At 40.6% G+C, this 26,874-nt stretch overlaps 1 protein-coding gene across 1 annotated transcript in view; it reads right to left on the reverse strand.

The window, feature by feature from the left end:
* dab1a (DAB adaptor protein 1a) overlaps positions 1-26,874 on the reverse strand; it is a 350,415-nt gene that overhangs the window by 147,743 nt on the left and 175,798 nt on the right. Inside the window, exon 3 of the mRNA XM_063063449.1 lies at positions 19,543-19,682. Coding sequence (XP_062919519.1) covers positions 19,543-19,682 — 140 coding nt within the window. The remainder of the gene's footprint in view (positions 1-19,542; positions 19,683-26,874) is intronic.

A 26,874-nucleotide genomic window follows, 5' to 3' on the forward strand; every position in this document is an offset into this window, starting at 1 on the left:
GATTCATTATGCATCAACTTTAATTTTCTCAAACATGAGACAATCTGCGGATGCTGGAGCAACGTACACAAAATGCTGGAGGAAATCAGCAGGCCAGGTAGCATTTATGGAAAAGAGCAAACAGTCCCTTGATCAGGACTTTAATTTTCTTGCTGGTTTTCCAATGGCACAAAATTTCATCTATACAAAAGGGCTTGCCAGATACCAGAGGGCATGCACTTAAGATGATTGGGCAAACTTTAAAGGAGATGTGAAGGGCAAGCTTCTTTAAAACAGAGTGTAGTGGGTGCCTAGGATAGGCTGTTGTGGTATGATAGTGCTGTTCAGGAGGCTGTGGGTTAGACACATGAATATGCAGCGAATGGAGGGATATGAACATGTACAGACCAAAGAGAATTAGTTTAATTTGGCACCGTGTTCAGCACAGACATTGTGGGCTGAACAGTTTGTTCCTAGGCTGTACTCTAAGTTCTATTGTTCCTTCTGCCCTAGCAAAAGAGGAAGGACTGATCACACAAAAAGTGAAAAATGCCAAATTTCATATAATACTTCCCAATAAGTAATGCCAAGTTCAAGTTCGATCAGACACTTTCTTATGTTACGTACCCCGTAACTGGGTTGCCAAACCAGCAGAAATGGATCACTCAGTTGGAGTCTGGAGTACTAGAACTAAGAAAGTTTTATTAAAGAAACAAGCAACACAGTAACCGAAAGGATAATAAATGCAACAATTCAACAATGATAACCACACATGTGCACAGAATTAAGATAACAGCATCAATCAAGCTCTATCGTTGTCTAGGGGTAAATGCCCAATTTCAAAATGACTCAAAGTTCAGTCCAGTTTAGTAGTTCAGTTCGCAGTAATCGTTGCCATGGCGGTGGACAACGTGGGGGAAGAGAGAGATAGAATAGGAACAACTCATCATTCAGAACGGCTTCACTCACAGACCAGCAAGATGGCTCACAGACCAGCGAGATGGTTCACAAACAGCTTTTGGGCGGGTCCTTGGTGATAGAAACATAGAAACATAGAAAATAGGTGCAGGAGTAGGCCATTCGGCCCTTCGAGCCTGCACCGCCATTTATTATGATCATGGCTGATCATCCAACTCAGAACCCAGCCTTCCCTCCATACCCCCTGACCCCTGTAGCCACAAGGGCCATATCTAACTTCCTTTTAAACATAGCTAATGAACTGGCCTCAACAGTTTGCTGTGGCAGAGAATTCCACAGATTCACCACTCTCTGTGTGAAGAAGTTTTTCCTAACCTCGGTCCTAAAAGGCTTCCCCTCTATCCTCAAACTGTGACCCCTCGTTCTAGACCTCCCCAACATCGGGAACAATCTTCCTGCATCTAGCCTGTCCAATCCCTTTAGGATCTTATACGTTTCAATCAGATCCCCCCTCAATCTTCTAAATTCCAACGAGTACAAGCCCAGTTCATCCAGTCTTTCTTCATATGAAAGACCTGCCATCCCAGGAATCAATCTGGTGAACCTTCTTTGTACTCCCTCTATGGCAAAGATGTCTTTCCTCAGATTAGGGGACCAAAACTGCACACAATACTCCAGGTGTGGTCTCACCAAGGCCTTGTACAACTGCAGTAGTACCTCCCTGCTCCTGTACTCGAATCCTCTCGCTATAAATGCCAGCATACCGTTCGCCTTTTTCACCGCCTGCTGTACCTGCATGCCCACTTTCAATGACTGGTGTATAATGACACCCAGGTCTCGTTGCACCTCCCCTTTTCCTAATCGGCCACCATTCAGATAATAATCTGTTTTCCTATTTTTGCCACCAAAGTGGATAACTTCACATTTATCCTGATGTCACCTGAGGTCACCGACTGTGACCCCACCTCCAGATGCGGTCGATCCTCTGCAGTGAACCCGGCACCCAGGCAAGGGCGGACACACACCGGGTTCCCGCTGATCGTACCTTTCCACCCTGTGCGTTGTCCGGTACTTCTCACCACTCGTGAGAGGCGCACCGCTTCCAGGGTCTCGTTACCTCGGGTGGCGTGTGTGTCTGTCTTAGCGAACCTGTCCCTTTTTATCCCCCTGCTGGGGTATCGCCTGTCCATCACTTCAAACAGTTCAGGGTTCAAAGGGGGGAGCCGCTCCAGACAGCTCTTCCTCCCACATCCCTTCATTACACATCTCCAGACGCTGCTCCATTGTTCCTTATCTCTCCTTCCCCTGAGGGCAGGTGGCAGACCAACTGCTGATGCCACTGATGCTAGCCCAGGCCAGCAAACATCTTAATTTTATGTGTATTCTCGTAACAATTGCCAGTAAGTGAAACATACTGAAATTGATTGTGGTTCAGTGCCAAGCATAAAACACAGGACAATATCATAACAGACAACACAATAGTAACCGACAATTTACAAGACAATAATACAAACAGTCATGAGTAACCAACAACTAGCAGAACATTCACCTGTCAAGCATCAATAATGAAACTTAAATAAGTGTGGAATTTAATGGATTTTGTGCAGGGTCTGTAAGGGTATTATAACTGACTGAGATTTGTTGAGAAACTGGATAGTTACAGGAAAGAAGCTTCGGAGATTATGTGTGGTCCTGATGGTGATGGACTTGTAGCATCTCCCTGATGGTAGTTTGGTGAACAGGTGACTGCTAGGATGGGTGGATTCAGCAGTATTTTTTTCATCTCTTTTCTTTGCTCTGGCAATGAACAGGTCTTTCAAAGTCAGTCGCTGACAATCAATGATCTCCACTGAGTGAACCACTTGCTCCAGCCTGACTGGGATAGGAGGGAGGTGACAGGGAGCAAACAGTGATGGAGGTGGTCATAACACTCTCAATGATGGCTGAGTAAAATTAAATCAGGATATGCCCTGAGATATTAAATTTCCTGAACTGGTTTAGGAAGAACAATCTATGTTGGGCTTCCCAATGATGAGCTTTATGTGCTTGTCCCATTTCAATGTACTGGTATTGGTAGTCCCCATGAATTTGAGTGATTTAACCACAGACACAGTCCAACCATTAATTTCCAAGTTGGGGGGGCGGGTAGGGGGTTGTTGGCAGTGGTCAGGGGCTTGGGGCTAAGGGACTTGGACTATTTTTTTTGTGTGACTGTATTTTACTGCTATCTTATACATGCTTACTATCTATATGTGCTTTGTATGACTGATGCTACTGTGTTTTGCGCCTTGGCCCTGGAGCAATGCTGTTTTGTTTGACTGTATACATGTGCACAGTATTCATGTGTGGTTGAATGATAATTAAACTTGAGCTTGAATAATGATGTGAACTGCTATCAAAGAGAGGTAGACCATCTTGCAACATGGTGTGCTCGTAACAATTTAAAGTTTAATGCTATCAAGAAATAAGGTTGTTTACTTCTCTTCTCTGCTTGCTTATTCTCCCGTCTCTGAACAAGGCCGTTTGAATAGTGGTTGCAGATAACTCTATGGTTATTTGCTACTTGACTGTATTGTATGTTCTACAATGCAGCCTGGCCCATACATCCTGATGTACTAATTTTAAGTGAGTGCTGCCTTTGATATGTTTAAATGAATGTGGTATTGTGTCAGTCCTTTACAGCAGGTGCAGCTGCTTTTGGCTGCTGGCAGGCAGTAGGCAGAACTGATGGGATTTCTGTGGAAGCCCAGTACTGAATCTTCATAAATGACATTATGATGAAAGACGTTCACTGCTGCCAATCATAATGTCTCATGTCTGTCAGGAACACAGGAGGGAAGCAGATTGTGTCCCAAATACTTGCTCCTCCTCTTCAAACAGCACAGAAGTGATTCCCTTCTAATATTCAGGAGTGTTGCAGCAGGTGTAATGAATGCCAGAGATTCTTTGAAAAATTAACACTGGAGTGAACGGATTTGTTCTCACCAGTGATGTTTCTGCATGAAGGCATTGATGGAGCTGCCTTGTGAGAATATGAAGCAGAGGACTGGCACAAGGATGTCAAAACATGCAATGCCAAGGAATACTAAGACAGCAGAAGTTGAATGGGTGGAGTGGCTGTCTTGCAGGCCCAACAGGCAGCAGGTGAAAAGGGCAACAGCACTGCACAAATATTGTCAAAATTTCTAAAGGGGTCTTGAATTTACCATCTTGTTATTTACCCTAATCAGCATTTAACTATCCGACAAGCACCACCAAGGTTTGACAGGGGGCATTGTTCATCTGAACGCTCACACTGGATGGAATTCCTTGTTCCCATAGATGCATTACATTTCTGGCTTTTGGTTAGCTCATTACAGCTCATACAGCTTTTACAGCTTATTAGCATAATAAAATACAAGATATATTAAATGAGGATTTAGTACGGTACTAAGTGTGCTCGACGTGGTTAAGGTATAATGAGCCACAAATACCTTCATGTTGGAAGCTAGTGCATCTTATTTCTGAGTGCTGATCACACTCCTTCATGGGTATCTGCTAGGAAACATGACAGCGCAGAGGGACTATTCTGAAGCACTAATTCTTCAGAAAATATTATGACAGCATCCATCCAATGCTGACTGCTTTCCTGCAGCCATACTAATTATTTCTGGCCAGAATAGTGAAAGCAGATCTACTCAAATTCCATGTATGTCAGTAATTCTAGACTTTTTGAAACCCCTGAAATAAATTTTTCAAAAACATATCATAATACAGAGAGAAGGCTATTCAGTCTACCGAGTCTGCACTGTCTCTTTAGAAGAGCCATGCTCGTTCATTCTCTGAATGACTGAAATATTTTTCTCCATAATCTATTTACGTGCCTCCCCTCTGAAGGCCATGGTGGAATCTCCTGTCAAGCAGTACTTTCAAAATGCTGACCACTTTTTGCACAGGAAAGTTATTTCTTGCTTAGTCAAAAGAAATCACCTCAAACTTGTATCATTTGATCTTGGATATTTATCCACTGGGAGTAGTTATATCTAAAGCATGAAATGCCAGAAATGCTTAAAAGAAACCTTCTATTTTTAGCAGTTTGCTCTCAAAGGGAGAAATTTGAGGGCAGAATGGCAAATAAAGAATCATGTGATTGCAAAGTTCAAAGTTCAACGTAAAAATTACTATCAGAGTACATACATGTCCCCACATACAACCCTGAGACTTAGCAAATCTATAGAACAGTAACTAAACAATGGACAACAAGCCGTGCAAATACAGATCTAAATAAATGACAATAAATAATGAGCAAAAAATAACAAGATAAAAGAGTCCTTAAGTAAGTGTAGTTATCCCCATTTGTTCAAGGTTGAGGGGTAGTAACTGTTCTTGAACCTGGTGGTGCGAGTCCTGAGCCATTTGTACCTTCTACCTGATGGCAGCAGTGAGAAAAGAGCACGGCCTGGGTGGTGAGGATCTTCGATGATGGATGCTGCTTTTCTACAGCAACATTTCATGTGGAAGTGTTCAATGGTTGGGAGAGGTTTACCCATGATGTACTAAGCCCTATCGACTACCTTTTGTAGGATTTTCTGCTCAAAGGCATTGGTGTTCCATACCAGGCTGTAATGCAGCCAGTCAGCACACTTTCCACCACACATCTACAGATGTTTGCCAAAGTTTTTGATGACATGTCGTATCTCCGCAGACTCCTGAGAAAATAGAGGTGCTGTCATGCTTTCTTCACAATTATATTTATATGATGGGTCCAGGACAGGTCCTTTGAGATCGTGAGACACAGGAATTTAAACTCACTGACCCTCTCCACCTTTGATCTTCCGATGATTGCTAGCTCATGGACCTCTGGTTTCCCTCTCCTGAAGTCTACAATTAGCTCCTTGGTCTTATTGACATTGGGTGAGAGGTGGTTGTTATTACACCACTCAGCCAAGTTTTCAATCTCCCTTCTGTATGCTGATTCATCACCACCTTTGATCCAGCCCACAACAGTGGTGTCATCAGCAAACTTGTATATGGTGTTGGAGCTGTACTTAGCCACACAGTCACAGGCGTAAAGCGAGTAGAGCAGGGGGATAAGTACACAACCCTGTGGTGCTCCTGCACAGGATTGTGGAGAGATATTTTTGCCAATCCAATCTGAATGTGGTCGACAAGTGAGAAAATTGAGAATCCAATTGAACGAGGGGCTATTGCAGCCCTGGTCTTGAAGTTTACTGATTAGTTTTTAGGGAGTGCTAGTGTTAAATGCTGAACTGTAATCAATAAAGAGCATCTTGATGTATGCACCTTTGCTGTCCAGATGTCCCAGAACTGTGTGAAGAGCCAATGAATAGCATCTGCTGTAGGCATCGTTGCAGCGGCCATTGTCTGAGTGGACATAGTCAGCGTGGTGTTCGTAAGGCTTTGAGGCTTCAGTAAAGAAAGGGTTCACTCAGAGAAAGCAAAGGAAAGAAAAGCTAAGTTATTTTCCCCTTCTCTTCTTTATATCTGCTCAGCTAGGTAGAGATGGCAGGCAGGAAAATGCAATGCTCCTCTTACGGGATATGGAAAGGCAGGGAGACCTATAGTACCCCCAACCACTACAACTGCGTTAAGGACACAAGAAATTGGGTGACAGTCAGGAATGGGAAAGGGGCTAAGGAGCCAGTGCAGAGCACCCCTGTAGTCATTACCCACAACAAGAGGTTCAGATACTGTCAAGGGGGTTGACCTAACAGAGGAAAGTCACAATCGTCAGGTCAAAGGGATGAGCACGGTGCAACAAAATCGAAAGGGTGAATACAGGACTGAAGGTGTTGTATCCGAATGGGTGCAGCGTACGGAATGCGGTAGGTGAACTTGCAGCACATTTGCCGATTGGCAGGTATGATGTTGTAGGCGTCATGGAATCATAGCTGAAAGAGGATTATAGATGGGAGCTTTATGTCCAAAGATACACATTGTATCAAAAGGATATGCAGGAAGGCAGAGGGAGCAGTGTTGCTCTGTTCATAAAAAATGAAATCAAATCAAATCATTAGAAAGTGGTGACATAGGGTCAAAATGTGTTGATTCAATGTAGATAGAACTAAGGAACTGCAAGGGTAAAAAAACTCTGATGGGAGTTGTATACAGACCCCCAAACAGTAGAAAGGATGTTGCCTACAAATTACACTGGGAGATAGAAAATGCATGCCAAAAGGGCCATATTACAATAGTCATGAAGGACTTCAATATGTAGGTAGATTGGGAAAATCAGGTTGTTGCTGGATTACAAAAGAGGGAATTTCTAGAATGCCCATGAGCTGGCTTCTTACAGTAGCTCGTGGTTGAGCCCACCAGAGGATCAGCTATTCTGGATTGGGTGTTGTGCAATGAACCAGAATTGATTAGAGAGCTTGAGGTAGAAGAACCCTTTGGGGAAATTGATCATAATACGATCAAATTCTCCCTGAATTTTGAGAAGGAGAAGCTAAGGTCAGATGATTCAGTATTACAGTAGATTAAAGGGAATTATAGAGCCATGAGAGAGGAGTTGGCCAGAATTGATCAGAAAAGAACACTGGCAGAGATGACGGCAGAGCAGCAATAGCTGGATTTTCTAGAAGCAGTTCGGAAGGCACAGGGTATATACATCCCAAAGAGGAAGAGGTATTCTAATGGAAAGATGACACAACCATGGCTAACAAGGGAAGTCAAAGCCAATATAAAAGCCAAAGGGAGGGCATATAATAGAGAAAAGATTAGTGGAAAGTTAGAGGATTGGAAGGCTTTTAAAAATCAACAGAAGGCAACTGAAAAAATCATTAAGAAAGTAAAGGTGGAATACAAAAGTAAGCTTGCCAGTAATATTAAAGAGGATACAAAAGTTTCTTCCAATACATAAAGTGCAAAACAGAGGCAAAAGTGGATATTGGATCACTGGAAAAAGATGCTGGAGAGGTAGTAATGGGGGACAATGAAATAGCAGACAAACTGAATAAGTATTTTGCCTTAGTTTTCACTGTGGAAGAGACACCAGTAGAATGGTGGAAGTTCCAGGTATCAGGAGGTATGATGTGTGTGAAGTTACATAACGAGAGAGAAGGTTCTTGGGTAACTGTAAGGTCTGAAGTGGTGGCTGAAGAGATTGTGGAGGCATTATTAATGATCTTTCAAGAATCACTAGGTTCTGGAAGACTGGAAGATTGCAAATATCACTCCACTCTTCAAGAAAGGAGAGAAGCAGAAGAAAGGAAACTATAGGGAAGTTAGTTTGATCTCAGTGGTTGGGAAGATGTTGGAGTCGATTGTTAAGGATGAGGTCTCAGATTACTTGGAGGCACATGATAAAATAGGCCGTAGTCAGCATGGTTTCCTCAAAGGAAAATCTTGCCTGACAAATCTGTTGGAATTCTTTGAAGAAGTAACAAGTAGGATAGGCAAAGGAGAATCAGTTGATGTTGTAGACTTGGATCTTCAGAATACCTTTGACAAGGTGCAACAAATGAGGTTGCTTACAAGCTATGAGTCCATGGTATTACAGGAAAGATTCTAGCATGGATAAAGCAGTGGCTGATTGGCAGGAGGTAAAGTGTAGGAATAAAGGGAGCCTTTGCTGACTGGCTGCCAGTGACTAGTGGTATTCCACAGGGGTCTGTGCTGGACTGATTCTTTTTATGTTATATGTCAATGATTCAGATTATGTAATTGATGGCTTTCTTGCGAAGTTTGCAGATGATAAAAAGATAAGTGGAGGGGCAGGTAGTTTTGAAGAGGTAGAGAGGCTACAGAAGGACAGACAGATTAAGAGAATGGCCAAGAAATAGCAGATAGAATATAGTGTCAGGAAGTGTATGATCATGCACTTTGGTAGAAGAAATGAAAGGGTTGACTGTTTTCTAAATGAAGAGAAAATACGAAAAAGATTGAGGTGCAAAGGGACTTGGGAGAGTTTGTGCAGGATTCCCTAAAGGTTAATTTTCAGGTTGAGTCTGTGGTAAGGAAGGCAAATACGATGTTAGCATTAATTTTAAAAGGACTAGAATATAAAAGCAAGGATGTAATGTTGAGACTTTATAAAGCATTGGTGAGGGCTCACTTGGAGTATTGTGAGCAGGTTTAGTCCCCTTATCTTAGAACGGAGTGCTGAAACTGGACAGGGTTCAAAGGAGATTCACGAAAATGATTCCAGGATTGAATGGTTTGTCATATGAAGAGTGTTTGATGGCTCTGGGCCTGTATTCACTAGAATTCAGTAAATTGAGGAGTGACCTCATTAAAAAACCTATCAAACAGTGAAAGGCCCTGATGAAGTGGACATGGAGAAGACGTTTCCTGTGATGGGAGAGTCTAGGACCAGAGGACACAGCCTCAGAATAGAATGGAGATGAGGAAGGATTTCTTTAACCAGAGAGTGGTGAATCAGAGGAATTCTTTGCCACAGTCAGCTGTGGAGGATGTGTCTTTATGTATATTTAAGGCAGAGGTTGATAGATCCTTGATTGGTCAGGACATGAAGAGATATGGGGAGAAGGCAGGAGATTGGGGCTGAGAGGGAAAATGGATCAGCCATGATGAAATGGCGGAGCAGACTCAGTGGGCCAAATGGCCTAATTCTACTCCAATATCTTATGGTCATACAGTCTTTAGTTAAATACCTGGTGTTTTTAGTTAAGTAGCTGGTGTTTTTATACCTGGTGTTTTTATATTTAAGGCAGAGGTTGATAGATTCTTGATTGGTCAGGACACGAAGGGATATGGGGAGAAGGCAGGAGATTGGGGAAGAGAGGGAAAATGGATCAGCCATGATGAAATGGTGGAACATTCTCAAAGGGCCAAATGGCCTAATTCTGCTCCTATATCTTTGGTCTTATTGCAGATCTGTTGCTTTGGTAGGCGAATTGGAGCGGATTCAAGTTGCCATTCAGACAGGAGCTGATATACTTCTCTCCAACCTCTCAAAACAATTCATCACTCTTGATGTAAGTGCCACTGGGTGATAGTCATTTAGACAGGTTACCACAGTCTTCTTGGGCACTGGTCTAATTGGAGCCTGTTTGAAGCAGGTGAGTACCACACACTGCCAGAGCGAGAAGTTGAAGATGTCCGTGAATATACCACACAGTTGGTCAGCACAGGTCTTCACTACTCGGCCAGGTACTCTGTAGGTCCGGATACTCTCCTTGGATTTACTCTCTTGAAGGCAGCCCACTTCATCTTCAGATACTGAGACCAAAGGACCTTTGGAATAGATGGGGGTACATGATGGTTCCTCCCTCTTCTGGTGATCCAAGCGAGCATAGAAGTCATTGAGCTCATCAGGAAGCAAAGCTCTGCTGTCCCCCATGTCGCAAGATTTAACTTTGTAGGAGGTTATGGCACTCAAACTCTGCTACAGCTGTCGAGCATCCCTCATTGATTCCAGTCTAGCCTGGAGTCTCCACGTCGCCTGAGAGATGGCTTTCTGGAAGTCATTCTTGGACCTCTTGTAGTTTTCTTGATCTCTAGACTTGAATGCCTCCGATCTGGCTCTCAGTGGGTTCCAGATTTCATTGTTCATCCAGGGCTTCTGACCGGGGAAACCCTGAATGATTTCGTGGAGACACACTCATTCGCAGCTGTTTTAATAAAGTCTGTAACAACCCTGGTGTAGTCCACCTGTCCAATGCCAAGTCCTACTGATGTTCCGTATTTAAAGAAAGATTGCTCGGGTTTAATAAATGTATTATTTTGTATGTAGAAATACTTCTGGGAGCTTAATACAACATTATCCATTTTGATCCAAAAAACACTTTAGCTCTAATTCCCTCATTTTCTAATGCTCGAAGACAGTGTTGCACCCTGTACCTCCCGAGCCAGAAACTGCTTCAGTGGTGCGCAGCTCACTCTGAACTAAAGGTGCCCAGTTAAATATCTGATGGAGTGTTTTCAACAGTTATCAATACATATCATTTTGTAAAATTGATTTACAACTACATGCCATCGTTTTTTCAATGCTATGCAATTGAGAATTGAGAAGTACAAACGTTTGTAGGTTATCTAGCAGACTCTGAGCATAACAGCCAGCAAAACTTGCAAGCAACAGGCCAATGTAATTGTATTCAAGTCTTCTTGCGATTCTGAAATATTGGTGGTTGGTATTCCAAATTATAAAGTGAATTTAGTTTGGGGCATGTGGCAGGTACTTGTTTTACAGTCCACTACTATGTGCCTCTAGACATTGTACCAAAAGAGACCAGGGTAACAGGCCAGAACGACTGGCGTCCTGTCGCACTCACCTCAATAATAAGCGAATGTTTTGAGAGGCTGCAGCTTGCAAAACAAACTGACCCCCTCAGACTGGACAAACTGACCCCCTCAGACTGGACCCCCTACCATTCACCTACTGACACAACCGATCGACAGACGATGCAGTAGCCACTGCTCTACACACCGTCCTTACACATCTGGAGAAGAAGAATGCTTATGTGAGAATGCTGTTCTTGGACTACAGTTCAGCATTCAACACCACAATTCCCTTCAGGCTTGACAAGAAGCTCAGAGACCTCGGCCTTAACCCTGACTTGTGCAGCGAGATCCTGAACTTCCTGTCAGATCGTCGGCAGCTGGTAAGAGTGGGCTCCCTCACCTCCACGCCCCTCAGGGCTGTGTACTAAGTCCCCTCCTTTACTGCCTGTATACCCATGACTGTGTTGCCACTGAAGCACCTTCAATAACTCCAAAAGACTGAAGGTGGGTAAAATACTGAAAAGCTTTTATTCGCTGTACAATATGACCTCCATGGTGAGTGTCTGCCCCCGGACTGAGGGGGAGGGTCAAGGCGAAACACCTTTATTCAGGATCTGTGGGAGGAGCCACAGGGGCAGTCCGCGGAGGGTCGTGTCCAGACAGTTAACCCAGTTACAACATATATATGGTTTACCACATACACCCACAGCTCTAATCTGCTAATTAACTTTGCTGATGACGCTACATTGATTGGCCTAATCCCAAATAATAGTGAGGTGACCTACAGGGAAGAAGTCATTTCTCTGAGACAATGGTGTCAAGAAAACAAGCTCTCCCTCAATGTCGTAAAAACAAAGGAACTGGTTGTGGATTACAGGAGGAATGGAGATGGGATAACCTCTATTGACATCAATGAATCTGGGGTTGAGAAGGTAAACCGATTTAAGTTCCTCGACATCCACATCACTGAGGGCCCATATGATCATTGAACACCTGAGTCACCCCAACCACTATCTATTCCAGCTCCTACCATCCGGGAAACAGCACTGTAACATAAAAGCCAGGACCAGCAGGCTCTGGGACAGCTTCTTCCATCAGGCCATCAGACTGATTAACTCACGCTGATTTGAGTGTATTTCTATGTTACATTGACTGTTCTATTTATTAGAGATTACTTTAATTGCATGTTGCACATTTAGACAAAGGCATAACGTAAAAATTTTTACTCCTCATGTATGTGAAGGATGTAAGAAATAAAGTCAATTCAATTCATTTCAATCAAGGCCATTTGCCTGGTTCAAAGGAACTCCAGATGGCGTAACAGAAACCAGCAGTCTGTAGATTGTGACTGCATCCAAATTCTCTGAGACTGACAAACACAGACAAAGAAACCTAATGTCCAAATGTTTTCCCAAATCTCTATCAGTCCTCAATGGGAAATTCTGGTAGAGAGTTCTGAAATAACACTGACAGATTTTCCTCTAATCTCTATATGAGTTGTGGATGATGTTTATAATTACAGAATTCAAAACTATATTGTGTAATTACATTGAATTTCAACAACCCCTTTTCCTCCACAGATGCTGCCTGTCATGCTCAGTTCTTCCAGAAGGCTGTCTGCTGCTTTTGTAATTGCGTAATTGTTTAGAACACAGAGCCAGTGATGTAATGCTATTATTAATATGGTAATCTCTTGGCCAAAATCATTTGATGAATGAAATAGGAATTAACTGTGATAGTAAAGGAAGCACACACAGATAGCAATAAAACCATGGAAATTTGCACTACTGAGAGTTGTCGTTTGGCCTTTTTGATCAGTTCATTCCAAAGATAATCCCACTGTTTGCTTTTTGCAATAGTCTTTTGCCTAAGGAAACAACTTCTATGTTTTAGCCATTTGTTGTGATTAAACACCTTATACTTCAACACTCATTGCTTGAAGAAACTCCTCAATCTTATTTATACACTTGCTAAGGTGACAATTTAAAATTGATGGTGATTGTCCAACCAGAGAAAATAGTTTTGCCTCATCTACTCTATCAAAGTCTTCAGAATTTTAAAGGACTATTATATCTTCTAACCTCCTTTATTCCACAGGAAGCTGTCTTAGTGAGTAATCTTTTCTCAGAAGCATAATTAAAAGTGTTGATTTGAATTATTACTTTACGTTGACAGTTGTCACTCTATATTGAGGCATCCAAACATTCTTTAACAGTGACCTGCGGAATTGTTCCTGTTTCCTGGTACAAATTCTCTTTAGTTTTCTACCTGATGATTTCATAAGCGGAATTTTTACCAGTGGGATCATTGCCCATCCTTCCTGGAGGCTCAAGGTTCCAGCCACCATGCCAAAGATCCCAAATGTCACAATTTGCAGAGCTTAGACAAGCTGGTAGTCCCTGCAAGAACTCTTTATTGTCTATCTACACTTGAACTTGCAATATAATTTTATAATGTAATATAATTATATGGAATTAATGAAAAACAAGAGATAATCTCATTGAGATATGCAATATGCTTATAGGGCTTAATGGGGCAATGCATGGATAAGACTTCCCCTGGCTGAAATGTGTAGCACCAGAAGCCACAGCCTCAAATTATGGGACTAGTCATTCAGGACTGAGATGAGACAACATTTCTTCACCTGCTAGAAGTGAGTCTTTGGAATTCTTTACCATTGAGGATCATGGAGGCGTAGTTGGTGAGTATATTCCTGACAGATATCGGTCGGGTTTTGGATATTCCAGGGCATGAACAGATATGGAAAGTGGAAGCAGTAGTGGAGCCATAAGTGGCTAAACAGTCTACTCCTGCTTCTATTTCTTATGCTCTTATATTCAAAGAGAAAAATACAATTTAGATACTTAAATTACACAGAAAATCTACACAGTTTGTCCACAGCTGACATTTAACCAACTGGGCTTTAAATAACTGGTCTTTTTAAAAAAATCTTGAATTAAGATGTAATATTGGCTACTTTCCAGTTCCCTACATAAAGGTGTGAAAATATGTAGCACTAGTCTTTACTCTCTCAGTTCTGACTTTCTTCCAGCAGATTAGCATGCATGTTTTTCGTCCTGAGCTCTGCTAATTACTTTTCAGAATCAGCTTCCATCCTATAGTTACATTTAAGAATTGTTTCACATTATTATCCAGTGCACTTAAGCTTACTTCTACATTCACTTTAACAGCTGACTCAAAATATTCATTTACTCTCTTCTGCATACCTTCATTCTCATCCAGATTTACCCTTTCAACTTTAAGCTGTCATAACATCATTTTAATTATTTTTTCAGTATGCCTGCAAGAGCCCTTAATGTTTACTTTTACAAAATCTGTAACCTAGCTGCCAACAAAGAATCATGCATCCAGACAAACTCTGTTGAACATATTATAGCAATGTTGCTCAGTATAATAGATTGTTTAAACAAGGTCATGTTACAGAATTTCAGAAAGACTACCTCATTAATTAAAGTCTTCAAAGCAAAGCTATTTATTGTAGCTTATCTCTGATGAGAAAAGGTTATTGTAACAATGGGGGTTGGGAGAGAAATATGGGTTAAAACACCGTCTATTTCAATCTCAAGAACTTGCATTTCATTTCATCTGCAGCTATCATAAATCTCTGCTAAAAAGTTGCAAGCAGGAAATTTGAAAAGAGACTCAGGCAATCTGAACACATACTCATCTAGAAATATGTCCCTAACACAAAGTGTCATTATTTAACAGCTCTGCTCCAACAGGCAAAACAATAGCTAGTGATGTGGAAAGTATCAGGGATTCTTTCCGAATTTTTTTTTCAAAATTTTATATATATACTATATATTATATCCTTTAAAGGCACATAGGCTTCAGGGGCTGAGCTAGCATTTAATTGCCCATGTTATAACTCCCCAAGATTTAATGAGATACTTGATAACGGTTAGACACCCAAAGAGGACACTCAAAATACCTCCTTACTTTTTTGAACGGAGAGAACAAATGAAATGAAAGACCAATGTTACAGTTCATAATGTTTTTCTGAAATAAAGTATGTTTTTGTTTTGTACAGTACATAGCTCCATAGAGAATGTATGATTCAATTTTACTTCAATTGAAGAACAACAGATGCTTTCACCTTTAGGCCTGGAATTTATGTTGCCAAAACCAATATTCCAATGCCAAGTATCAGATTTGTTGAAGTCTGTTCAGATCCCATTCCTTACACAGTCTCTGTCTAGAATGAGCACAACTTAAAAGTGATGCTACCATTTAAAGAAAAGTAGCCACAAGGGAAACGACTTCTTACAGTCTGAATACATAGGCTATTAATCATTTTAAGCTACTCTCAGCCACCCTAAATCTAAAAAGAGTAGATAACAGAGAAAAAATGTTGGGTTGCAAAATAATTAGAGCAGTGCCGTGAAATGGAGTTTCTTGGCGAGTGAAGGAGAGGTGCAACTTGGAACTCCCAGCTGATAATCGGAAAAATGGAAACACTGTTGCAAGTTTGGCACTGCAGGATGTCCTCATTAAATGATGGCAGTGCAGCCTGCCAGGCAGCAGGTGGCAGTAGAGTCAATACTGTGTGCAGGAACTGGGATCGGAAGCTGCAAAGGTATAATCATCTGCGGCAGGGTCACTGGCACAAGGACAGATTCCTGTCCATCAGTTCACATGATCATCTAAAGTAATCTCACACACACTTTTCCAATTCCTTTAATGTTTTTCTTTAAATAAATATGAAAACTCTAGCAAAGCATATATTCAAGCACACAAAATGGACCAGGATCAACATCGTGCCACTTAATTTCACAGATACAACTGTTCAATGAACGCAAGCAAACTATACTCTCTCTGTGAAGATGAGGCCACTGGCACTGGAGATCAGCTTGCCTCTTCCCATCTGATATATGTGCAAGCATTACATTGGGTACATCTGTAGACGATCCTAATGTCAAAGGAGGCAGGTGCAAATCCACGAAGAATTTGCTGAATAGGCAGTATTTTACCATAGTTTAATTAAAGGAGATGGTACAGAGCCCCCAGCTGACTCCATCATGACTTAGTGTTACCAGTTCTCTGGAATTACTGCAAGATAAAGTTGTCTGCCAGATGACAGCAAGGTCATTCTGGTTACTTCTTAATACACAGCACTTTGCATTCCCCCCTCATTAAAATAGTGATTGAAAAACTTCTATGCCAGACCCCAGCATTAATTTTAATCCGAAATTCCAACATTACTAAACTGCCACTTCCAATTTCCTATAAAAAATTTTTTTTTAATTGAGAAAGCTCTTTCTTAATCAGCTCTCACTGTTTTCAAAAGGATTGAATTTTTAATTACCTGATAAGTTTGTGAAGAGTCTTCGATATTTTTTAGATCCTATGCATTGTTAGGAGAAAATAAAATGATCAACTGCGCAAAGAAGAAATTTAAACAAAAAAGTACTAACAGAATCCAGCGATTAAAAGATGTGAACATTTGTGAATATGAAATTTCTTAACCCATGCTCATTCCAAGCAGATGGAAAATTTCAGTGCAATCTGAAAAGTTTGCCCCTGACATTAATTTAATGTGTGATTTTGAGACACGTTTGCCACTTCCTCTAATTCTTGTGCTGCTGACCGCAGTGACAAGAAAATCTTCACCAATACACATACCATAGTTATCACCTATTTGGTACAAACTCTTGTGTTGAAGGTTCAGACACTAGAATCACTTGCCACACCTAATGTAGTGTAAATTTAATACTGGCAGCTTTTGAACATGTGGTGAGATGTTCAAAATTAAAAAAAAATCAGCAGGGAATATGGGGCAATTAATAGTATTGTAAATGACAGCCACTCATTGATAACTTGTCCACTGAGAGCTTGGGTATTGTTAAAAGCAGCTGGCCTGAGAAGCTGAAACATGGATACAATTGTCAAGTGCAAGAAGAGAAGTTATATATTATCACAATTAAAAGTGCATTTAAATAAACATGCCACCAAAGACTCCCATTGCATCTAAGATCATGGAGTGGAGAGAAGAAAACCCTGAATACCTCAAGATTTACCTGACACAGCAAGACAATCATGATTGTTTGAAAGCACTGTCTCCATATGGAGATATCTTCTGTCCAACTATTTTCACTTCTTTATTGTCGATTATCTTACTATTCCAAAGCCAAGAGTGGTAGTGTTCACTCTTAATTCCACATCATACAGCACCATTCATCATTTTCTAGATAATTCATTTGAACAGAAACAGAAACAAATGGAATTCAGTGCAGACAATAATTGCATTTGTAGATTGCAAGCAAGATGAGGAAAACACCGTACATGGCTGGTCAAGAAATTCAGTGAAGATGGCGGCAGCAAACAATGATTCCTTGTGAGAAATCTTCCAGATAGCCAATCTCTTCAATTACTTCACTTTTTCTACGCCTTCTGATTGTTCTTTTCACTGTTGGCGCATGTGACATGCAGTTTGGAAGCTGACCGAATTATCTCATGCTCTACTGTGTCCGAAGAGCTGCCTTGTGGAGAAGATCAGAGACGGGGACCTGGAAAGGACTGACAACATGATCTGACCTGTGGGAAAGACTAGAGACAGGGTGCAGGGTCATGAACGACTATCTCAAAGTGGTGAAGAAAATTGAAGCATCAACGTGAATGTGATTACTCCTGATGGAGGCCACTGGGAGCTAGGTCGCCGACATTCGTACCCGGGTTGGCAGTGTTCAGACCCTGCATGGTGCTCGCTGTTCATGGAAGGGCTGAGTTCATGTGGCTGCTCTCCATGGACGCTGATGGAAAGATGTTTTTGATATTCTGTGATTTATGTGATTATTGGACTCTACTTTATATTGGTCTCCTTCAGCTTTTTTGGTGTTTTTGTTTTTCTGGCCAAATGGTGGGTGGGTGATTGGTTAATTTTTTGTGTGTTGGGTTTCTGGTATTTAATGCTATTGTAATTTTCTGCAAGTGAGAGGGTCACTTTTTTTCTGCGGGGGAGGTGGGGTATTAATGCTATTGTTGGAGTTTTTTCTGCAGGAATAGTGTGGGGAATTTTGTGGTTTGCAGGTTCTGTCCTTTTTTTCGTTTTCATGGGAGTGGGGTGGGGGAGTTGCTGTCCTTCTTTCAACAGCTCCCATGGTCATTCTGTACTTCATGGCTACCTTGGGAAGGATGAATATCAGAGTTGTATTGTACATGCATATTTTACCAATAAAATGGACCTTTTGATACTAAAGGGATAGAAGGAGATTGTGGAGTGCTTATGCGTTGATCTCTGAAGGTAGACAGACAGTTGAAAGTGATTAAGATGACCTTTAGGATTCTTGCCTTTACAGGCTCGGGCACAGAATGTACAAGCAGGGAAGTTATACAGAAGTGGCTAATATAGCTATTCCAGTTAGAGCACTGTATACAGATCTTGCCGCAATACTACAGGGTGGAAGTGCCAACACTAGAAAATCTCCAGAGGAAACTTTCAAGGAAGTTACCAGGTCTGGTAAGACTGAACTATAAGGAAATATTTGTGAGGTTGGTGTTGGTTTTTTGTTTGGAACAGACAGAAGGGTAATCTAAATGAGATGTTTAAATTATGAAAGGCTAAAATGGGTTAAACAGGAAGAACTAATTTCCCCTGAAAGGGAAGTAACCAGGTAGAAGAGATAACTTTAAATAGCTTAATGAAAGGACCAGAGGAGAGCTACAAATTTTTGTTCATCCATCATTCAAATGGGGCTTATTCTATGAAAGGTCAGTGCCGGCAGAAACCCTTATCACATTTACAAGGTGCATGAATAAGCACTTGAAGTTCCATAATCTCAAGCCAATAGACCAAAAGCTAGATAGTGGGTAGCTATAAGTAGCTCAGTAGGTGACCAGCACAGATATGATGGGCAGAGTAACCTCCTTCAGGCCAAAACTATATATATATCAATAGAGGAGCTCCTCACAGACAAAGCACAGAATTAAATAATATGTTCACTCGGCTGACAGTTGGCAAATAAAATTTGTTACATAATAATTCTGCGCATTGAAACCCCAACCAGAAAAGAGACAACTAGATCTCATTACCTTCAACAATTGTATCATATTGTTGATCTTTTCACTGGCAATACCTTCTCAGTACTTGTGCACAAGAGAAACATTTTGAACTAAATGTAACATTATTTTTCCCCAATGTAATATGTATTATTTTGCATGAACATTTTTTGAAGAGAGTCAGGTGCTGCTGACTACTGATATAATTTTTTTTATTAACTTAAACTATACTGCTTAACTGGCAAAAAGGTTGGGCAATCCTGTGACATGTAATTAGTCCACACTAAAAATCCCTAATTGTCATCATCTTATCTTTTTAGCTGTGAGGTCCTTCTTTAATTCAGCATTCTTTTTTACTAGCTGCTGCATATAATTATAAATACTTCAAAAAAACTATTCATTTCTTTATTTGATTTCAACACCTTTTGAATTCATTGAGATTACCTTCAGTTTCATCATTGAATCTTGACAGAGCTTATCTCCCCTTGCAGCAGAAACCTCATCCACACCAATTAGCTTTGCCCTATACCGGAATCCATCTCCTTTAAAACGTTTTATCAGACCAGCTTCACTCCGATCCTGACCTGCAAGTTCAAAGAAAAAGAAGGGCTATGGTTAAAAGTTACTTACTTAGTGTGCTTATTATATGATGTAGTGAATATGTATGCAAGACTTGTGAATGCAACTAATGACTAGAATATAACAAAAATTTCCAATTATCTAGCAACTTTACACTAGAGAAGCACACTGAAGGAAAGTGAAAATCCACACAGAGCATTTCAAAAAGTTAGGAGGGCTGACCAAAGATAAAATAACACAGATACGCAGTATTTTAAACAATGTTTAAAGATAGGGGAATTAAATTGCACTAAATTCCATTTAAATTCCAAAGATAAATGGAATTGCAGACAGCAGAATTAAGACAAGTGCAATTGATAATTGTTGTAAATGAGGCATTATTATACATCCCAGAGGTGATAGACATGATAGGTTAGGGCAGGAATTTGGGGATGGAGATGGGTATGATAGGGATTTGTGGATGAAGAAGAGGATCAGGTAATTAATGCTTTAAAGTGGTGACTAATGCAGGTCAGTGGCCATTAGGGACAAATAGGTACACTGACTTGGGTTAGCAGCACAGTATGAGGCAGAGGTTTGCTGCTGTATGCAAGCAAGCTGAAGATGATGGAAGGAGCAACTTGCAGGACTATGTAAGTGATTCTTGGAAAGATCAGGAATGGGAATAAATAGATTCAGAATTTTACCATGAGTGAAGTCGGGAGAAGTGACTAATAGCAGCAAATATGGTGTTCAAAATTCAGAGATTTGAAAATGAAGGTGGGCATTTTGACTATCTGATGCAGCCAGAGTGATTAAATGAGGTCACTGCATCACAGTGCCCAGAAACATTAATTTCAAACTGCCACAATAAATCACCGAGGGAATTGTAACTCATATCCTATTGGCATTGCCATTAGTGCAAAAGTAACTGTGGTGCCAAAAATGGGACAGGACCAGCACACACAAAATGCTGGAGGAACTGAGCAGGTCAGGCAGCATCTATGGAGGGAAATAAACAGTTGATGTTTTGGGCCTGATCAGGAGTCCTGATGAAGGGCCTTAGTCTGAAATGTCAACTGTTTACTTCCCTCCGTAGATGCTGATTTCCTCCAGCATCTTGTGCGTCCTGCTCAAGATTTCAGCACTTGCATTCTTTCTTGTGTTAATGTAAAGTAACCCCAACTCTGTAGATGGCATCACCAATGGATAGATTGCAAATCAGCCAAAGGAAGCAGCAAGGATAAATCTTTATTATCCTCAGAAATAGTGCAAACATGTGTGAAAGCGGTGTAAATATTGAAGATATGGGCTGCTTTTGGATAATTATGGGAAGAAGTAACTTATGTAACAAGTTAACAAATTTCACAATTCTGGTTCTGATCGGATTCTGCATTTAAGTACAGAGGTGTATTATGATGAAGGGGAGAAAAATAGCATAATTGATCATATTAAATGTTGCAGAGAAGTCAAAAAGGATATACAAGGATGATGCAGCGAGGGCATACATGCAGCAATTGTTTGCTTTTGTGAATATCAGAAGTGGTTGAGATCAAAAAATCAGGATTGGCAATTGAAGTGGAATAGGAGACTCGTCACAGTCATGAAAATAAAACCTGTAACTTGTTAACTTAATGTTAAGCAATATTTCAAAGAGATTTAAGTTAAAGCATGGAAATGCCTTTGCATGCAATATATAACCTAGCATTAAAGAAACACTGACTCTGCACAAAAAAAAAGTCAAGTGCATTGAATCCACTCATCTGGATTATTTATTTGTATCTCTCATTCTCTTACTATACTCTGGAATGATGAAACAACATGAAGGTACTTCAATTAAAATGCATAACCATTATTCACCAAACCACGCATTTCTAATTTCATCACTATATGTGGTGTCTGTGGGCTCGTTATTGTTACGGCTTACCAAGGAAAATAATAGAGGTATTGCGATCAATAAAATATCTTTTATTGAAGACAATAAATTCCCAACTACAGCAGCCAGTACAAAAAAACAAAAGTCATACTACAGAGTACATTAGGTTCTTAAAAGTACACAAATCCCCATTTATATCCTATGCTTTCCTGTAAAGAAAAAGCTTACAGCTATCTACAGTGCTAGTGACCTCAAGTTAATCACTCTGACTACAACAGGTAATCTAAATGCCAATTTAATTTTCAAATCTCTGAGTTTCAAAATCTGCATCTTCATTATTTAAGTTCCAACTTTGTAGTATTACATATTGCTGTTCTACTTCTCTCAGGGTATAATCCTGACTTTATTATTGTTGACTTTTCCAACACCCTTCTTGTTACACTGTGCCCACAATGTATCCAGCTAACATCAGCGAGTGCTAGTTGACTCATTTTTGACTCATTGCCACTTTCAATCTTTCAAACTACCTCCACCGCACATTGCAGCTGTTTCTTCAGGCTTCCCAGCTAAGCTGCACTTGTTTCAGTATATTCTGCAATGTCATAAGAAAGTAAATCCTTCTGAAGCAACAAACAATCTGCTGGAGGAACTCAGTGGGATGAACAGTTTATGAGGCAGTCGTGATACAGTGCTTCATACTGGCACATCTAGTTGCTCCAGAAGATAGTTTGATGCTCCAGATTCCAGAATCTGCAATCTGCTATGCCTATAAGATCCTTGTGGACTTTGAGTTCTGTAAAACTTCCAACACTTCATCTTCTGCGGCATTTACAATACATAATGCTGAACATCATGCTGCATGTTCTTTTCTTTTGAAGAAATTGCTCTTAATATGTGCTTTATGTCAGAGTATATTCCTTGTTGTTCCTGTCAATCTGTGTTGTCAATGCTCTTCAAAGAAATCACATTCCAGTTCCCCATCATATGTTTTTGTCACAGCCTCTCTTCATCTCCACAGCATGTCTTTCTCTGGTGCCTCTCTTTCCAGGAAGGCCTACAGTATATTTTAGCTGTTTAGCTTGTTTCTCAGCCCTTCATATTCCTCATCAGATCAGTTTCCACCCACAACTGTGATGGTGTCACTATATTTACCTTGATCACTCTATGTGCTATTGTGGAGACAGATACCTATCCTTCATGATTTTCATTTCAGACCATAATATCCCAGGCAGTGTTAGCGATTGATATTTCATAGTCCACAACTTCTTATAAATCCTCCCAAGGGTTAAATACTCACCTACACATTTTAAAGTGCAGTCAGTATTTACATACTGATTCTTATGCTGTACACCCCATTGAATGCTAAACTCAGAGTGTTAAGTAATTTCATCTGAATTCTATCATCAGCAGTTCTGCACTCTAAGCAACCCCTCAGTATCCGATCTAAAAAAGCAACTTTTGCCAGCATCATCATGCACTCATTAACCTTTCCTCTGGTTCACGGTGCTACATCTGAAATTGTAGCTCTTGTAAATCTCTGAAAGTGCTGAAGTAAAATTCCCCTTCAACGTCTTGACAAAAGCTGTGTAAGAAATCTTGTCCACTGTCCATTGTTCATAGTGTTATGGGCTCACCAAGGTCCTGTACTCCTTCAACAATGACCACACTACGAGCAACAATATCGCCTTCCTCTTTTCATGCGTAGTCATGTTTTTCAGCCATCGTCCTCACTGAGACCTCAACCATATTGTTGGTCCACATAAGCATTGCCACCTAGTTCATATACCAGAGAAATGGCAGAGAGGAGACTTGTTTCTTATACTTACCTGATACCTACTTTACATTGAGAAACCCATTCTCTATTAACTTCTTCCTCTATCACCGCTTCAAGCATTGCCATTGTACAGGAGCGGTTTGCTGACACTTACTAAGGCAAATAGTGAAGTACAGTTATCAATAAACCATACTTTGCTGAAGGCAGTAAACATCTGACAATAGTAATTGTGACACTAACTGACTGAAAGTCACGCTGCATGGAACACTTTATTCTTAAAGGTAGACTAATCCTTATTGATATTACATTACATCATGTGCCATGTCATATGATGTGGACGATCATGGTCTAGTCATGACCATCATTGGTCTTGGCAAAGTTTTCTGCAAGAGTGGTTTGCCATTGCCTTCTTCTGGGCAGTATCTTTACTGGACAGGTGATCCCAGCCATTATCAATACTCTTCAGAGACTGCCTGCTTGGCATCAGTGGTCGCATAACCAGGATTAGTGACATGTACCATCTGCTCATATGGCGTCCAACACCTGCTCCAATGTCTTCATGTGACCCTGATGGTGAGTGCGGGGGGGGGGGGGGCTAAACAGGTGCTACACCTTTCTCAAGGGTAAGCTGCAGGCTAGCCGAGGGAAGGAGCACCTTCCACCTCCTTTGGTAGAGACATATCTCCACCCCACCACCCGACGTCGACATTACATGCTGCTATTTCCACAAAATATAGGATATTCCAATGTAGTTATGCACCAGCTTATCAGTATTTATTTTTTCATCAATAATGTGATGGAAAAGTTAGCTAATAATAATATCAGGCAGCACATTCTCAACAATAACTTGCTCACAGATACTCAGATAGAGTTGCTTTGGGCTTGCTCAGACCTCATTACAATTAGGCCAACATGAACAAACGAACTAAATCCTGGAGGTGGTGTAAAACTGACTGTCCTAGACATCAAGCAACATCTGATAGTCTCTCATCAAGGAAATGGATCAATGGGAATCAACAATAAACTCCATATTGACTGGATTCATATTTAATATGAAGAGAGATGACTATTGGAGGTCAATCAGTGCAGCCCCAGGATATTGCTGCTCCGCCAATGACATACACACCTTCGGCTGCCCCAATTAGCCGAAGTTGAAAAGGTATAAAAAAAAGCCAAACTGAGTACCAAATAATGTATTTAAAACAAGTACAGAATAAATTAGCAATACTACTGCAATACTATAAAACTGTGTACTAAGGTGTATTAGTTCCTAATACTCATCCACGGAGGCATTCATCCGAGTTGGGTTCTTTTGACTGTAAAATGAACAAAATCAATGCAGACACCATGAGTAGACTATGGACTGTCTTCATACAAAAAGGCATTGAACGTGTGGATAGTCAGAGGCTTTTTGCCAGGGCTGACATGGCTAGCACGAGAGGGCACAGTTTTAAGGTGCTTGGAAGTAGGTACAGAGGAGATATCAGGGCAAGTTTTTTTTACACAGAGAGTGATGAGTGTGTGGAATGGGCTGCCGGCAACGGTGGTGGAGGTGGATACGATCGGGTCTTTTAAGAGGCTCCTGGACAGGTACATGGAGCTTAGAAGAATAGAGGGCTATGGGTAACCCTAGGTAATTTCTAAGTAAATACATGTTCAGCACAGCATTGTGGGCTGAAGGGCCTGTATTGTGTTGTAGGTTTTCTATATTTCCATGTTTCTAATGTTGTCGATGATTGCATCTACCATTATCTTCATTGTAATATTCAAAATGATTGTCAATAACTTCAAATTCTTTGTTGTTTCTAACTTGTTAAAGTAGTGAAATCATTTAATTTTCACTCCCGGCCGTTTCTGGCATCTGGAAGTCGGAATGCTTGAAACAGCAGTGAGCAAAACAGTTCTGAACTGTTTCCTGCTTATTTCTCGCTGACTGTCATTGACAAAATTCACTACCTTTTGAACACAAACACCATACAATTATGCTATTTAAAAACTGTTTGCTTGAAGCATGTTGTTGCATCTAATGGCCACTGTCCCAATTAAGTGGTGTAATGTTCCAAGCTATGGAAAGGAATTCCAGTTATTTTATCAATTAATTCTTGCTCTTTAAGAGTTGTCCCAAGTACACAATGCCTTGATTAACCGATGGTCCAATTAACATAAATATATATTTTTATTGGCCATTTAATTTATTTAGGAGGTTCAGAAGAAACTGAAACTGTGCAAGTACCCATTTTTGACATTTATATTACAAGGAACACTATTACTGAAAGACAATGTCCTGGAAATTATATGATTGACCTCCAGCAATCACAATCACCACTCTTTATACTGAGTTTGAATCCAGTCAGTGGAGAGTTTTTCTCATTTCCCATTGACTTCAGTGTTATTAAGGCTCCTTGATGCAGACTATTAGATGTTATTTTGATGTCAAAGGCAGCTAGTTTCACATCACTTCAGGAGGTTTGAACGTTGCTAATGAAAATGGCATGGGACATCTCAGATCTCTTCAGGATGTAGGGCATAACTACATGAAAGTGGTCCTTCTTCCTCTCATTATGCACCTTAAAATAGATACAATGTACATTCATTTCTGCATTAAAATATAAACAATACAGTCTGATATTATTAAGATGGTTCCCTAGTCTTTAGACATTTATTGTAATTTCCTAGTTAAAAGATTTATCTAATAAAAGTGACACTGTAGCGATGTGCTACACACAGCGCTAGAATAACCACACGGAGTCGGTGAGTTGGAGTTGCGATGAAAGAGATTTATTCAAACTTCGCGGCCCGCTTTAAAGCTTTCCCGTTCCCGCCCTTTTTGCTGCCGGCCCTCTGCCTGCGCGCGCTGTTTCGTGAGCCGGTTCGTGGGTGTCAGAAAGTGGGTCGCCACAACACTTCATAAACCAATTTTAAGTGCGGAAATCACAACAGGTATTTCCAAGCATTGTAAAGGAACATTCAGACGAAAGTGAATCTATAAGTGTGTGCAGTAATGCAATGTTTAAGTGCACTGTTTGATGAGATACTTAACGCATTTATAAGATGTCAGATTCTATTCAGGAATAACTGATGTCTGTCAAGGTAGTAGTGGGAATTTAGAAACAAACAGGTTTCTTTAATCAATTATTTTGGTGAGCAAGTCAAGAAAGTTCCAAAATTTTGGACAGAGATTTATGGCAGGGTTTGACTCAGAAGTGGAACAGTTGCCCCAGCAAGAGGCTAGAACCTGCATCCAGAACGATAATGAGGATCTCGGTGCTGATGGCTGCTTTGCTGAGATATGGCAATAAACAGAGAAATCCAGAACTGGTGAATCATGATAAGGGGCACTTTAACATAACCTGCAGAAGTTAGTGAAATAACTACAGTTTAAAATATTACTGAATTAACCTTGGAAAACAAAACTTGGAAGATGGAGTGCTTTATTGCACAAAACATAATTGAGTTTGTAAGCAGCTAATGAATCATAATTGCTATTTAACAACCTCCCTAGCCCCATAAAACCAACTTTACATTTATGGATCGTCATTGTCTCAGTTAAATATTTTAAAATTCCATT

The sequence above is a fragment of the Mobula hypostoma genome, chromosome 12 (genome assembly GCF_963921235.1).
Source record: "Mobula hypostoma chromosome 12, sMobHyp1.1, whole genome shotgun sequence".
Lineage (NCBI taxonomy): Eukaryota > Metazoa > Chordata > Chondrichthyes > Myliobatiformes > Myliobatidae > Mobula > Mobula hypostoma.